Raw genomic sequence first — 16,521 nt, forward strand, 5'->3', positions numbered from 1 at the left:
GTTTTTTAAAATATAAAAAATTAAAGGAGAACAGTACGTTGCACAATCAAAATTGCTTGAAAATAAATTTAGCTGATGATATCCCTTTATTTTTGGCATGCCTTGGTATGCCATTTCAATTGAAAATGTTTTGAAACGTTTTAGTCGTGTCGCTTTCATAGAGAAATTGAACTACTTCAAACAAATATTTATTATTTAACTATATTCAATATAATCTTAGCAATGTGCAACTTCTAAACAAGAGGCAAATACTGTACTACAGCGCATATGGTCCGTCGGGTAAAATTCAGTTTTGACAAATGTCAATCTGAAATGTGTATCTCCAGCACTTTTGAACATCATTTTAAAAAGTTGATGGACAAAGAGGAGTCTGGTTATTTAGATTTATTTAGGCTATATTATTCTGAATGAAACAGAAGCTGTGACAAAGACTATGTAAGTTGACACATTTCCGAACTGTAGCCTTCATGAACAATTTCAATGGATGAGTCAAAATCAGTTCATGAATATTGACTTGGAGTTTTATTTTTTACTCAAAATAAAAAAAATCATTATAAAATGTGTTATAATGCCAGTATAGTAAAGGATGTGATTGGATGAGATCTGTAAATTAACAGTGATCCATTGCCATGGTGATATTTCAAAAAATGACCAGACACCAGGGGAGGTGGAGCTAAATTCCAGGTAAGTTTGTAGTATCCAAGAGAAGGAAGATGGCACAGGACTCTATGCCATAACAGAGTTGACAATATTTGTAATTATGGCTTTTAGGTACAGCCTTAAGTTTTACAGTATGGATTATGAACATATTTCACTGGAGAATGGAACACATCTGTGTGTGATGCTTCTGCACCTGAGGTCCATAAACTCTTGAACATATGAGTGTTACGTGTGAAAGGGAAGTCATAACTGTGATGATACAATGTAATGATTATATATTTAAGTTACATTCACACTTTAAATCACAGAGTCAACTTGTCTAGTTGTCTTACAGATATATTGTAAATGAAAAATGGAAGCGCAAACACTCTTTACGTTATAACATGCCAAAATGGCGGCATGACGGGGTAACATGAAACATCCTGGATCGTCAGTGGTCCTGTGTATATTTCCCTGCTAGAGACATTTGGGTGAGAAAATACACCCATATATTTGTACTTTCGTTAAAGTTTAAAATAATATATAGGTGAGAAACTCTCTTTTGCACTAGCAGCCCACAGAATTGTGTTCTGGTGCTTACAGTATGATACAAAGATTAATGGATGTAAGAAAAATGGGACAGTAGGTAAGTGACAGTGTGCTGACTTGGTACATTCTCTTAACATACCTATGGCACTAAGGCATTGTTCTCTTAAACTGGGCACATTTGGTTCCTTCATCTGTTCTCTAACTTTTTACACAGCTCAGTATTCAAATAGGTAAAATTTTATCGCTTGTGCCCAATCATCTCTCTCACTAACGAGGTGTAGTGCTTATGCACCGCTCACTCAATCTCATCACAGCCAGTCATTTGTTTAGTTTTTATCAAATTGGTTCCGGAATTTCATCAAAATCGATATGTTTTACTTTTTTAAAACACGCATTGTGATGACGTTTTCCGATGCACAGTGTATTCATGAAATGATGGAACGAATACCTATATATTATAAAAGTACTTTATCTATCTGCTTAGCTAGATATACTGAAACTAGAGAAGAATAAAAATGGAACCTTTCCCCACTCAAATGTCTCCTTGAAAAAGGATTCTGAAGAGAAAAGAAGCCCACACTGAGGATAGATTCTCACAGAACGCACAATTCTGGAACTACAAAGCCGTAGAGGAGCCCAATCCAGTCATTCTGAGCCACGTCCACTTCCTGACAAAGACACGACTTGTAACTTTGCTCCCAACAGGATGGCGGGACTCACATGTTGTCGGAGGAGTCAAAGGACCCAGCGATGACAAAATTGGTAGCACCTGGATGGGAGCTCCTGGACTGAGAGGCCTGCTGGCTGAGGTTATTGCAGATCAGCACTAGCTGGTTGCTCTGGGCCTCGGACAGAGTGCTACAGCTCTGGTAGACGCTGAAGTTGGTCTTCCTCCCCGGGATGTTGCCCTTCTCGCACATGGTCTTAACCATCTTGGCCAGCTTGTTCTTCCCCAGCGCCTGGCTGTTGTACCAGTGCAGGGCGGCCAGGTTTACCACTGGCTTGATGGACAGGTAAAAGGGGGCGTCTTCATACAGCATGGCCTGAGGTCTCCGCTGGGCGTACTCCTTGTAGTCCTGCACGGGGCAGGTCTGGGGGGCGTGGGGGGTGGCATAGATGCGGCACTCGGTCCCGGGACGTTTGGTCTTGGTGTTGCCGTCGGTGTACTCTTGGTAGCTCCACTCCAAGCACTCCAGCCCGGTTTCACTGGCGATCAGTCGAACGTCCCCCCACTTGAGCGAGGAGCCGTGGAAGCCGGTGCAGTGTCCGAAGGCCTTGGTGTTGTTGAGCCACACCAGGTTCAGCAGCCCCTCCGGGTTGAAGCGGCTGAGCAAGCCCCTCTTCCTCAGGATCAGTTCGTCGGCGAAGGTCAGCTTCATGGACTTGTGGGGCTTGTTGCCCTTGCCCTTGAACTTGAGCTCCAGCTGCTTCTGCTTGAGGGCCTCCTGGGAGCGGCGGAACTCCTTGTCCCGGGTGATGCTGTAGCTGTACCGCTGCTCCTTCAGGTAGCGCTCCAGCCCGCACTGGTAGTTGGCCAGGCTGTTGGGCTCGTACTCGGACCCGTCCTTCTGCCGGGCGTCCACGAAGAAGGAGGCCAGGTAGGCGTCGAGCTCGTCGCACGGGATGCAGTAGATCTCGCGGGTCTCGGATGGGTACTTGGATATGAGGAAGTCGCGGAAGTTGCGGAGAGCGGTCTGGGTGCTGCGGATGGTCTTCTCGTTCTGCTCTCGGTTAGCTTCGGCTTGCCGTTCCTCCAAATCTGTTGAGGAAATGAGTACATTGTTTTTAAAAAAATTAAATAAGGAAAAAGTCATGTATGTAAAAAAAATATAAGAAAATTTTAACTTTTCGATCAATGACAGTCCCTCTTAAAATGGTGATTTAAAAACAGTATAACTTAGTTATATATAGGGACTCTGTAAGGTATTTCAAACCTATAACAAACTTCTGCACTGATTAAGAGTACAACATCAAATAATGTTTGACCGTAGATAGTCAAACTGCTCAGTTTGTAGTTTGAATTCCTAATGAAATAACATTGCATTTTTTTCCAGCTACCCACTGAGGCCTAGTGTCTTCAACCACATTCAATTTTGTGCATAACAGGCACATTAAATATGGTTTTATCTGCAGATGAGACACGAGCTTGATCACCCCAAAGGCAGGTGGGACGGGGGTCAGGGCATGCATGACACCTAGCAGGACCCGGTTAGGACATTTACTGCCAATCATGTGTGACCTCAGCACTGTCCATTCAAGCTAATGGTTTAAATTAGGGATGAACCCCAAATTCAAACTCTGTCAATCAGCAGCTGTTCATGTATTCTAGAGCATATAGGAGGGCATTTAACGCTGAATCTTAACAATCTGTGAACTAAGCAATGACAGAGGGAGAAAGGGACAGAACTGCTCAGGCAGGACTTGCCTTGGTGCCACACGCCACGTCCATGTCCAAATAGCTTTTGGTGAGAAGCCTAAACCAATAGGACTTTGTCACAAAGAAAACCTACAAAGAAGGACCAGCCGGCAATTCTTTGCAGCTTTCCCTCAGTGCCAGCATACAGCCAAGATACCTCAGCATAGAGCCATGTGACCAAACGATCCATACAACGGACACAGCCCAAGCAGTGGACCAACTAGAGACACCATACCGTCTTCAACCATCGTCCAAACAGATTTGAGTATAATAGCACACATCACTTATACTTGACAACTTAACATAATTTGTCAAGTATAAGTAAAATAAGAAATAAGACTTGATAAGCTTTTCCAAGAATATGGCCATTTGTACATCACATGTAAATAATAATACACATGGTTTACAATTGGTGCTGTATTACTATTCTATCAGGTTAGACTCTACTTATTAAAATGACTCAAAGGTATTAGTGGTCTTCTAACTATTGTTGGGGCATACCAAGCACACATGACACAATGAGCATCACTAAAATGAGTGATGAATGATTGGTATGTCCAGACAGCTGAGCTTTATCTTTCATGTCAGCATAATGCATTATCAATATGAACCATGTAAAATAACATTTTGCATCCGATATCATTTTGGCACCCATGTTTAAACTGACAACAGAACAAATTCTCCTTTAAAATTGTTTTATTGAACATTACATAAACAGCCATGACTGTCAAGACCAATTGTGTTAGTACATTTTATACCTCACACAAACACAGACATGCTATCTGATATTCCCGTAGTAACAAAAATATTGGCTGAAACAGGTGGCAAAAATGTGTGCTTGTAGGAAAGAAATTAAACCTCTTTCAATACGACAGCACAAATTATCTGCATTTTCTCTTTCAGTCTTTCACTGATTAAAAATGAATGTCCATACACGTCAGTAATAAAAGTATCACAACTAGAATCCTATTCAAACTAACAAAATTATATAGTTCATAAGATTAATTAGTGTTACGGTAACTATCTTGTGAACAGCTAACACCAGTCATTTCTTCTTATTGGACCCACCTCTCACGATTATACAAAACAAGTCATGAACAAGATTATTCCTATGCACCACGGTTTTAACGACAAAATAGTGTACAAGCAGAGATAACCAGGAATAACTTCTCAAGTCTCTTACACAAACTCAAAAAATAAGCGGTCGGGAGAAGGAAAAAAAAATGGGAGGAGAGGAGGTAAAGTGCGAATGAATCTCCATTCGAAATGGAAACACTCATCGCTTGAACACGAAAAAAAAAAAAAAAACACAACAGACATCCTCATTTGCTGGCGATGGGCAGGAGTTCGCCCTTGGCCTTCATTGCTTTGATCTTGGCTTTGATGGTGTCGTCCATGGCCTGGCGGCACCGGCAGGAATAGTGGGCCAGCGTCTCCTCCTTCTCGTCCCAGGGAGGGAGGGAGTGGAAGACCTCCGGCGCCGCCAGGCTCAGCTCGGCGATGGCGGCTGTCCTGGAGATGGTGTTGCGGTCCACGCCGACCCGGTCGAAGGCCACCTTCATGGACACGCTCCTGCGGAACTCCTGCAGGGCCGTCATGTACCTCGCGATGACGCCCACCACATTTTTCACTGCGGAAAGAACAAACGCATCGTGCTTAAAGTGAAGAATGTTCAGAAATTTAAGTGCCTTAAACTTTAAGAAAAGGTTTCACTTAACAATTATTTTAAAATATATTTTTATGTAATTAAAGAGCAAGATATGCATCTAGTCAGCATAGTATTATTTTGTTAACAAACATCTGTTTTTTTTACACTGCAAAACAATTAGTCTTAATCATTCATAAAAATGCTTACTCCATGAGCTTATACCTCGTACATGCTGGTTTTTAATGCAACCTCATTAAAAATCATTGACCTGTTTCAAATTGACAATTTTTTTCAGAACAGTGTAATTTCCCTTAGTTTCATAAGAGTCATTTCTGTTTGTGCAGTACTTACTGCGAACACGAGTATTCTCTCCTTCCCTGTTCCGTTTTGGATTCTTAACTATCTTCGGCCTTTCGTTTTGATGCAACTCTATCTCGTCAAATGAATCAAACAGGGCAGGCGACTCGAATGCCGGAGTCTCGTCAGAATACATGGGGACGTGCTGACGTGAGCCACTTGGCTCCTGTTGCCTGTTGGTTTGGCCCCTCCTCTTTTCTGAAAAAAAAAAAAAAAGAATTTTTTTTATGGAACCACCCCCATGGTACAAAACACTGTCAGATCTTGCAAGTGAACTCGAGCACAGCTTGGTTTTTCTCAGTCTGTTCTCCATCTTTCTCACTTCTCTCACTGCTGCAAAAACACCTTTTCTTCACAACCACTTTCTTTTCCCCCTTCTTCCCCGCATCGTCTTCCATTTATTATTTCTTCTATCACTCCATATTGCCTATGACAGTCTTCCTTGGACAGATATCCATTCCATATCATCATCTATCATTATATTTCTGCATTTATTGAATTTATTGAGGTCAGTTAATCCATCACCATGACAATCAATAACCATTTGCTCATTAATGCATTCCCCCCATTGTCCCAAAGAGTGTCTTTAAATTACTTACATCTCATGCTTCTAATGACACCAATAATATTTTTTCCGTAACAATTAATTAAAATAGTGATCCCTTGTACTTGTTTGCTTTTATTTAAGCACCCAGTGTTAAGCAGCAGTTGTTAATACTCACAAAATGGTGTGATGGCGAAATAAAAACAAAACGTACATGCGTTAAAATGTATATTTTACTCAAGATTAGGCATTTTATATCTTAGTTTTTACAGTGCAATGGAATGTAGAATTTCAGAAAGCAGACATACCGACAAACTATACAAATGAATCCATAAGTATTTAAAAGCTGTAGCATCTTCATTATAGAATACAAGAATGCTCTGTTCGTACCTGGGCGGTTGCTGAATTGCTCTTGGAGGAATTCGCAGATTAATTCGGCCTTTTTAGTCAGTTCCTGCTGGAGCAGCTCCTTGTCCTGCTTAAGGCTGTTTATTGTCTCTCCCATCAATTCACTCCTGCTCCTCTCTGCCTGCAGCAGACCTTTCAGTCTCTCTATTTCAAATAGAGCAGGCGGCGCTGTTTAAAAAAGAAGCAGTAGTTTACAAAAGGGGAGAAACACCAATTCTAACACAAATAAGATCCAGTCAATATTTCTAGCTAAAGGGAAATACTGCAAACAGTCAATAAATGTATATAATCACAGTTTCTTTAATTAACATGGTTATTCATTCAATTATAATACAAGTAATACCGTACATTGTATGAGAAACCTATAAAACTGACAGCATTAATTAATTTTCAAAACTTTTGAGACTGAATGTGTGATTCACCACGCACAACCATCTTCTCTCATGACTAGTTACTGACAGAGCATAGAAAATCAAATCCTTTAATATGCAAGACATAACATTCACAAACATTCAAACCAGTTTATTAGAGGACATTTACCAAAGTACCATTGCAAATTCTCACAGAATAGAAATTGTGCCTTGGCAAATTATGGACAGTTAAATCAGATGCTCACCATGTTACATCCATGGTAATAAAAAACGGTGAATGTTTCTGAATGTAGAATTGTGCAGGGTGGAGAAGCACTGGCTTTGCCTGAAATTATAATTAGGCAAAGTACAGACAAGAGTATAGGGATGTTTAAATTTTTTTTGTAAAAATCTAACGGAAAAGTTCTGTTTAATAGTAGGCATGTGTGCGTGGCCAACACATTCATTGCTACCTATTACTAAAAAAAAGAAACGTCAGAATAAGATCCAAAGATCAAGACTGAAATTTAGAAGAACAAAACTTGAACCTACCTGCTAATCAAAAAAGACAAAACTGGTGTAATTATGATGGGACTCAGCTTCCTTATCAAGCCATCATTTTGATATTGTAATTAATGGGTGTGTCAATATTTTGATTATAAAAGATATAATTCATGTTATTGTGAGCCCAATAACAAAAACAATTTGTTGGAACATTTCACAGTAGAATGACTCTGCTATTCCAACGCTGCATGCACTCAGTTATCTTTCAATGAAAAAACAGAATATTCTATAAACTTCACAGTAATATGACTTCATAAATCAGTATGAATATATGAAATGCATAACTCACATTTTTTCTTTTCAAGTATTCAAAGATAATAGATTCTCAGAGTGATTTTGTATTCTGTTAAATTTCCTATAATGTATTGAATGCTCGCTCATAAGACACTGGCAGCTCTTGTAAGATTCAACTTTTCAAAGAGATTCTATTTTAACTAAAGCAATCAACCCAAAGCCAAAATCAATCACAATTTTGTTCATATGTAGGCACTTTCCTCTAGACTAAATATTCATGTTGAAGAAAACTATAATTGATTTGAAAAGTTCTGCTAGACTAGAAGAACTTTGATGTACATGGATTTCATACCACTTGAGTGTACATTGGTTCTTTAAATTTAACATTCATATAACCAATATGGTCGTATTCATGCATTAAATAGAACAGGCCACAAAATGTGGAACAAGATATATTTTGTAGTTAAAACAATCACGGAACCTCTTCACGCAGACAACGCAATAAAACTGCAAATTACAGATTTGTTTTTACTGTTTTTCTGTGCATCTGCATTGTTATATTTGTAAAAATTCAAATCTGATTGGCTCAGATAGAGCACACAGTCTATCCAGGCTAACCAGATATGGAATTTTAGTTACAACAGTTCATGGATAGCCCATATTCTGATTAATTTACAATTATGTCTATTATTTAATAAGTTCAACAATGCCAACAAGGTTCACTCTCTAGCCAATACTACAGAGCATTGGGAGCATCATGACGGATCACTGCATGTTGTATCCTATTCCTATATTTGAGGCTTTTGTAAGTGCTCACTTCCTACATGTTGTCTGTCAAATCCCTGGTGGAATCAGATTTAATACTATTCACCTACGAGGGAAGTGAGTGACGGGACTCTCAGGGGAACACCCACAGTTGGGCGAGCTCTTCTTCTCCATGGCCGCAAGGGCCAGGAGGCACTGTACTGACTTTGCTTTTGTGCCACTTCGGGTCCAAGTGGAGACCATTCACCCAGACCTGGAAAAGGCACAAAGACAAAAGGCCCAGTGGCATCACCACAGAGGCTGAAGTAAAGACGCTACGTGCTAGCAGGCAACCTTGCTGAATTGAAAAAAAAGAAAAGGAGAATGGCAACTGTTGTTGTAGCTGACTGCAAGACCTAAACAGGTCACTTGAGAGTGCAAGACTCCCACGTCTTGAGCTGAGAGCTCCCTAGTCGAAGAATAGATCAGCCAGTCCACCAGGTATGGGAGGATCCACACATCTCTAGGCTGCAATGGGGGCAGGGTGGCTCCCATGCACCTGGCAAATACTCAAGGGGCCAGGGAAAGCCCAACTGGAATCCCCTTGAACTGGTAAGCTTGGTCCATTAATGCGAAACAAAAGAACGATCTGTGATGAGGCGCAACTGGAACATTGAAATATGTATCCCATAATTCAATGGGACATGAACCGATCTCCTTGTTAAACAGCCTGGAGAATGTCTGCAGTTTATAAAAAGCAGACATGCAAAACGGTCAGGAACAGGTTTGCCTTCTTAATTCAAGGACAGTGAGAAAACTCCCCTCCTTTTTTAGAACGAGGAAGTAAACCGAATAGAACCCAGCAAGATTTATCAAGCTGTCTACACACTTATTTAGAGCCCTTCTCCAGTAAAGAGGATTTGAATTATCCCCCTAGGGGGGCCTCTGCTTAGTTAGAGATGTAGGCTCCCTCCATAGACCAGAAAACTGCTGTCTGGTCTGCTTTGCCTGGATACTGCACTCCAAGGCTTGTTGTGCTGCTAGGCCAAACATCTGGCCCGTAACCACACAGGGTTCTCCTGCACGCCTCTGACAGGGGCGAGCCAGACTCGGCGGCAAGCTCTCTTGCCATGAAGGCGAAAGCCCGAAGCCCGCAGGGTCTGAGCCAAAAGACCGAGGACCGCAGCCGTTAACCCGGGTGGTGTCGCTGACACAATCAACGAAGGAACCATTCAGACAGGATGGAGCGAGGGAAAGTAGCTGAGTGGTTATGCAGACTCTGAAGGACAAGCACAGCTCCAATCTGCTGTATAGATTGTGAGGCTACCGCAAACTACTAGCCACTTAGCTACATGTTAATATTCAACCTACTTCCAAAAATCCCATCTGCAAGAAGATAGAAGTAACAGATTTCAGGCTGATATACAAGGTTGCCACTGCTACATGTCATCCAAGGTCACGCATGACTATTAGTATAAACACCTGACCGGTACATGCGCAAGATAGATGATATCCAGAGTTAAGCACTGCCTCTGGCAGTCAGGAGGGATGATATAAAAAGATTTAAATTTCAGTGAATTGGCTGTCAACATCATTGGCAGCTATAGTATGAACACACACCTCGACAAAGACATCCAATTTATAGAATTTGAACAGCCCTAAGTAAAAATGCAGCCTAGCCACACTTTATTGAAAATGGAGTTGGTTAAAGCATTCAAATTGCAACAGATAAAATTGTAACAAAAGCAATTTATTTACAATGTATGGAATTCATGTCTGACATACAGGTTGCATCTAACTTGAATCTGTCAATATTAAATTTAGTATATAACATCCAAATACATGTCTAAATTTTACTCAGACTGTATACAACAAGCATATGGGCACGATTTCAGCATGGCAAAGAATATAGCCAAAGACAAATACCTGGCAAGGCATCTCAACTGCCATGTTAATTTAATGTGGAATCTATATCTTTGGGAGGCCTCTCTGTAAAAGTTATGAAAAGGATGCTGCTATGAGAACAAATAAATGTTTATGTGACTGTGACATGTAAAGGGCTATGTGACTGTAAAGGGCCAATCAATTTAGAAAATTCAAAATCAAACAAATGTTCGGTCAAGTCTGGAATAATGTAGGACTCTGCACATCAAATCACAAATATTAACAATATTACAAGATACTTGTGAGTACGTATGCATCATACATTTTTCAAGGAGAAAATGAACTTTCACTTGCACACAAACATGTGAACTATGGTAGCTTATTAATTTCTGTATCCACAAATTATGTCCTCAAATAATATCAGTCTGTGGTTGGATTCAAAGAGATCCAAAGGAAGTTACTCCAATAGTCCAAATGTAAATCAGGGTATGATGAATTCATGGTTCAATCATCACCAAACAAATGATAGCAAATAATTAAAAAATGAAAGCAAAATGTTAAGATGTCAAACACTGCACCGCAACACTAAGGTGCCACTACACACATAGAAAGATTATCCCGATTCTGTCAAAACTAGAACGAGGCAATTGCTTTCATTATTTAGTATATCGTATATGTATATCATTTTTCTCATTTTAGGTTTCACAACAAACTTTGAATGGCAAATGTGAATGGCAAGTTGAGTTTAACAGTGCACTCATTTGCTACATTATTTAAATATTTGATAAATGGACTTCATTGTTTTATAGGTAATATTGTAAAATGTGCTCAGGTGATTTCACTGATGGACCAATGCTTTGCAAAGCCCCACTTAACTAATGTGAAATAAAAGTGATGCACTGAGAGTATGCACCAGACAGTCCATCCGGTATGAAACTGAATAGGGTATATACAATGAGCTCCATAATGTTTAGGACAAAAACTTTTTCTCCTTTTTTTCCCCTTTCTTTCGTGATTTGGCTCTGTACTCCGTAATTTTAGATTTCTAGTCAAACTGTTCACATTTGGCCAAAAAGCACAGATTCTCAGCTTTTATCAAAGCGCATTTTTACACATTTGGTTTTTCTAGGTATAAGACAGCTTTCAGTATCTAGTCTTGATTCTTGGCTTTGATTTCTTTTGGAAGGAAGACCTCTACAGTTGGATGAAGAAGTATCACTATAATGAATTAAACCCAGTAAACACCTGTCCGACAGATCAAAAACACTCTTCAGGTGGCAGGTGTGGAAGTGTCAGTGACTACTCTTCATAGAAGACTTCTAAATGGAACTACAGAGGCTACACTGCAAGATGCAAACCACTATTTAGCCATAAAACCCGGAAGGCCAGATTACAGTTTGCTGATAAGTACCTGAAAGAGCCCACAGAGGTCTGGAAAAAGGTATTGTGGATAGATGAGACCAAAGAGCAAAGTGTGGAAGCCAAAAGGAACTTCCCAATATCCAAACAAGACCAGGTTAAAACCTAGTATATGGCTGGACCTAACACATGTGATCTGGCCGACCAATGGTGTAACTTCATCACTCAGTCACACAGTCACAGACATTCACGTTTGTACGGCCTTAAATAATCATTTAAATGTATGTGTGTGTATACTGTCTATATAAAACACATTCATATGCTGCTATGCCTCAACAGGTATTGATAATCTGACTTCAACTATGAGGAAATATCCAGCCAAATTGTAAGACTATTTTGCCTTCATATGCAATGATGATTCAGCGCTTTATATGTACCTGTGCACATATAACTGGATTTCTAGAAAACAGGTTGTTTCGATCTTGGATGCTGATTAGCTGACACGGTGTTCTAAAGTAATTTTAAATCCAATACAGTAATAGTTGATCAAACAGCCTATTTGTAAACAGTATCACTCCGCACACAAACTGTCATTTACAAATAATATTGAAAAGAAAATAATATTGTGTTATCAATTAATTGTTTCTATATGCTGTAACTGTTATAAAAGCAATATGGCACCCGAGGCCGTGCTGTATCGTGAATATGGTCACGGCTACAGGCGGTTGCCAGCACTCCGATGCACGTCATACCTAACAACACCCCTGTAGCCATGACTATTCACGATACATCACAGCCTCTCGCGCTATCAATTATTCATTCACTACTGTCAATTCAGTGTTGACAATCATTTCTTTTGTCTGAAAGGCTGACAGCATTTTGTAATCACCCAGGCAAAATTTCAATGTGTACGTCCCCTAATTTCTCTAGGTAAAACGGCATTAAAAGGACACCCTGATACATAAAAAAGCGAAAGCTCTGAATCAAGGTCTCCTAATATGTAAATCTGCAAAAGCACATACCGCTGACAACGTTAAAACTGTATAAAAATATAAAAAGATAAAAAAAATTATAAAGCAGAAAATCACTGAGCAAATTTTTATTTGTATGAATGAAAATGCAGCCTTTTTCATTTCACAACAATGCTCATTAAAGAAAATTAAATAAAGTTTACATATGTAAAGCATGATGAAAATGTACATGAAAACATACTTTTTAACATGTCAGCTACCCTGAAAGCAAAATATTTGCCACTTTGTTCTTTGTGTCCTTAAATACAGCACACAACATCATTTTTGTAAATGTATCACCACAGAAAGATCATTTTTCAGTCGAAAATTAGCTTGGTAATACTGACCTCACACAATTTCATTTAAAATGACAGTTACCCCATCAGTTATGACATCCAAGTACAGTTACCAACTCCAAGATTCAAATACTTTTTTTTCTGACTCATTCTTAGCCTGCATTTGTTTATGCAGGCTTTTTTCAGTTTTGATGATTCCACCGATGTCCATCCATCCAGCGTTGAACAGCGAAGGACGTAAGCTGAAATCACATTTTTTGAAGGAGTAAGTAGTGAAAACAAAAAAAAGTATAGCTACACCACCACATTTATTTTTAGGCATTTTTCAGCACACATATACATATCTATCAACAAATTTCATACAGAATCAACACCGTAAAGCAGCTTGTATAAATTCCATCTGTCGAACCATTTCAAGACACCCAACCGGCAAGGTGAACACTTACATATGATTCCATCTACCGTTTTGCGATCCAAAATCTTCTTCCCGTCGGGAACTTTCCCGTGTTTTCCGAAGGCCACGGCACCGACAAGGTCCTCTTCGCTGAAGAAGTGCTCGAACAGCAAATGGAAGAGGCGCATGCAGTCCTTTCGGGAGTCCTGGTGAATGGCGGACAGTTTGACCGAGGACAGGAATATCCCGCTGCCTGGGTACAGCTCCTGCTGCCCCACCCGGGGGAGACAGGCCACGTGCTGCCGCGTCCTCTGATGAAACGCGCTGATCTTAGTGATCAGCGTCTGGAGAATCTGCAGCTGCACTGGATCTGCAGAAAGGGAAAAAAAAGTCTTTAGAGGTATGAACTTATTCTTATAACCGGCCATTTTGATGGCCCGCTCGATCATATTTAAGCCACTGTCTCCGAAGAGCTTCCTCTGAATTACACCTACATAACTTCGACACTTTATCATTCAAAGATTCAACCTTAAGATCAGTTTGGATGAGCACTTAGTGGAGACAGTAATTGAGAAATGAAATGAGGACAAAAAAGGAGGCACTTTGTAACACAGAAGAGAGACCTTCTTGCTCCAACTTGTGACTTTTTCATGTTTGGAGTGAAATTCTATAGTGGGTAAAACTGGATAAAATTCTCTCTGAATGAAACCCGAAACCGAACACCTTACCCATTTTCATATTACACTACCTTATACCGACTTCTGATGCATATCGCACATGCATTAAAACCAGAATGATTCTGGGTGCATGGCATTGTATGTATATGTATTCCACCTGCCATCTAATCGTCCCTTGATTTGAATTTGATAGCCTAAAAAAATTATTCCCTCCCTCTCCAGCTCAGCTGATGTGTGGTGAGCGTTCTGGTGCAAAATGGCCACCGGGTGGGTGCTACACATTGGTGGTGGCTGAGGTGAGTTTACCCCGATTACTGTAAAGCACTTAAAGCTTCTAGAGAAGTGCCACATAAATGCAATGTTTCTTTCACTTAATTTCATTCATTGTTAGTATCAAGGTGATAGATCTCCAACACACAAACATTCACTCAGTTTTCCCCCAGGCATGAAGAGGCTGAATTTAAGTACACACTTTCTCACTCACCTATGCTAGCAACAAATGCTTCAAGCCTCCTCCTCTCCTCAATCAGCCTATTGCTATCTGTAGTACAGGTGGGATATGAGGGCCAGATATGTTGGTATTCAGTGTCAAAGCTGTACAGAGGCATTGGTTGAAAAGCTGTACCTGGAAAAAAAATCAGAAGAAAAAAACCGACAAAAAATTTAGTGGAAAATATAAACATTACACTGATTTTTAAACAATGTTTATTCATAAGTGCACCTCAACCAGTCTATTCAATATAGAAATGCATATCATTGTGTGCCTGCGTAGATTTAAATTAATGATGAATACAGAACCTAAATGAACACAGAAAATAGTTCATGTAAACACCATAATTAATTCTATGACACGTAAACCTCCTTTATCTGTAGATTATCACACAATTAATTCATTTTCATGGTTTCTATAGAAACCACTGACACAATTTGGACGTGTAAAATGCAGGCAACAACCACCTGGGGCCAGTAGGTCCCACACGCCTGAGGAAGTGACCAGCAGATTCTCACTTTTACACGATTACGTGAAGAACCCACCACTTCATACAGCAGACAAACGATGACATGAAAGATCAAATGTCTTTAATATAACACTAATTGTTTTTCTTATGTCGGTCAAAATAATGTTTCCATTTGTAGATTAATCAGACATGAAATCATCTGAAAATTGAACGCCAAATCATAAGAGAAATAAAACCGACTCAGAAGCACCGTCACTCCAAAACTATTCAAGTCGAATTCAATATTGCGTAAGCATACTTAAAAAAGGGTATCCTTCAAAAGCAGAATTGATTTGTAGTTGACATGACTGCATATTATTAAGGTATTCATCCATACAAAAATGGTGCCGTCTAAGCAGACAACACAGGAGATCACAGTTTACCCCAGCTGTCATCGTTTAATTTTAAGACCTGCTTTATATATGCAATATTTGTGTTCAGTCAAGCAGGAAATGTGCATGCAACAACAAATCTGAATGCTTAATACACAAAGTAAAGAAACTGTGCTGTAAGACTAATAAATATGTAAAAAGGGAGATTATATAACGAACATAATATGCCAATTATGAATGTATTCCGCTCAAAATTTCTTCCTCGTCTATATACAAAGTGATTATCCTGGACAGTCGCACTTTTGAACTCAAGAAAATGGTCTTGCACTACGAGTATAGCATTTTCAATTCACAGAAAATGTCAATTTAATGCAAAGCTGCTCCGCTTGACGTGCTGAAACAAGATTTCCAGTGCAATGGAATAAGAGGTCTGAAAACCTTTGAAGAAATCTGTATTCCTAAAATAAAAACATTACAATCCAAACCAACACATTCAGGATTTTATTTATGCAGGTACTGTAATATTTCAAGATGCAACAGAAGTCTAACTCTAGAAAGCAAAAAGATTATTTTAAAAAACTATAAAATCCTTACGTGCATGATACTAATGAAGGGATATTTATACTACAAAAAGATGATTTTAATACCATTATAAGCAATCATCAATTTATTTAATGTGGAAAGAAACAATTACAAATGAGTGAAATTATATATTAAGAACTAACCATTTTCCTAAACTGAGGAAGGCATCAGAATATTGGTTATATTCCGCCGTCTTCTCTCTGGACAGATAGACCTGTAAACATGATCGCACATATTCATCCATTTAGCATTTCCCGAGATGTAAATGCTATTTCAGTTAGCAAGCTTGTAAGGTTTTTATCAATGCTAATAAATCAATAGACAAATAAATCAATGTAGAATGCAAATAACAAGAGCACATGCATGTTATGCACAATTTTGTGATTACAATACCTGATAATTTTTTTGATCGAAACTAAATAAATCTGAGACTGCCTCTCTACGTTCAGCAAAAATAAAAAATAAAAAACATTAAGAGGGCTCTACAAAGACACTAGAAACCATCTGTCTGTATCTGATAGAAATATCAAACAGAT

General features: G+C 39.3%; 1 protein-coding gene across 3 annotated transcripts in view; it reads right to left on the reverse strand.

Annotated features, from left to right (window-relative positions):
• Window positions 1-387: 387 nt before the first annotated feature.
• The window catches only part of LOC118212736 (uncharacterized protein KIAA1958), a 32,314-nt gene continuing 16,180 nt past the window's right edge, over window positions 388-16,521 (reverse strand). Inside the window, exons 3-5 of one of the 3 annotated variants that reach the window (XM_035390957.1) lie at window positions 6,544-6,729; window positions 5,604-5,807; window positions 4,283-5,234 (exon numbers count right to left, since the gene is read on the reverse strand). In XM_035390957.1, the coding sequence (XP_035246848.1) occupies window positions 4,927-5,234; window positions 5,604-5,807; window positions 6,544-6,729 (698 nt within the window). In that variant the 3' untranslated portion in view covers window positions 4,283-4,926. Of the gene's footprint in view, window positions 2,948-4,282; window positions 5,235-5,603; window positions 5,808-6,543; window positions 6,730-12,780; window positions 13,245-13,448; window positions 13,767-14,557; window positions 14,699-16,521 lie in introns of those variants that run through there. The other 2 variants (XM_035390958.1, XM_035390956.1) reach the window with 2 other exon arrangements.

This window comes from Anguilla anguilla, chromosome 14, assembly GCF_013347855.1.
Source record: "Anguilla anguilla isolate fAngAng1 chromosome 14, fAngAng1.pri, whole genome shotgun sequence".
Taxonomy (NCBI): domain Eukaryota; kingdom Metazoa; phylum Chordata; class Actinopteri; order Anguilliformes; family Anguillidae; genus Anguilla; species Anguilla anguilla.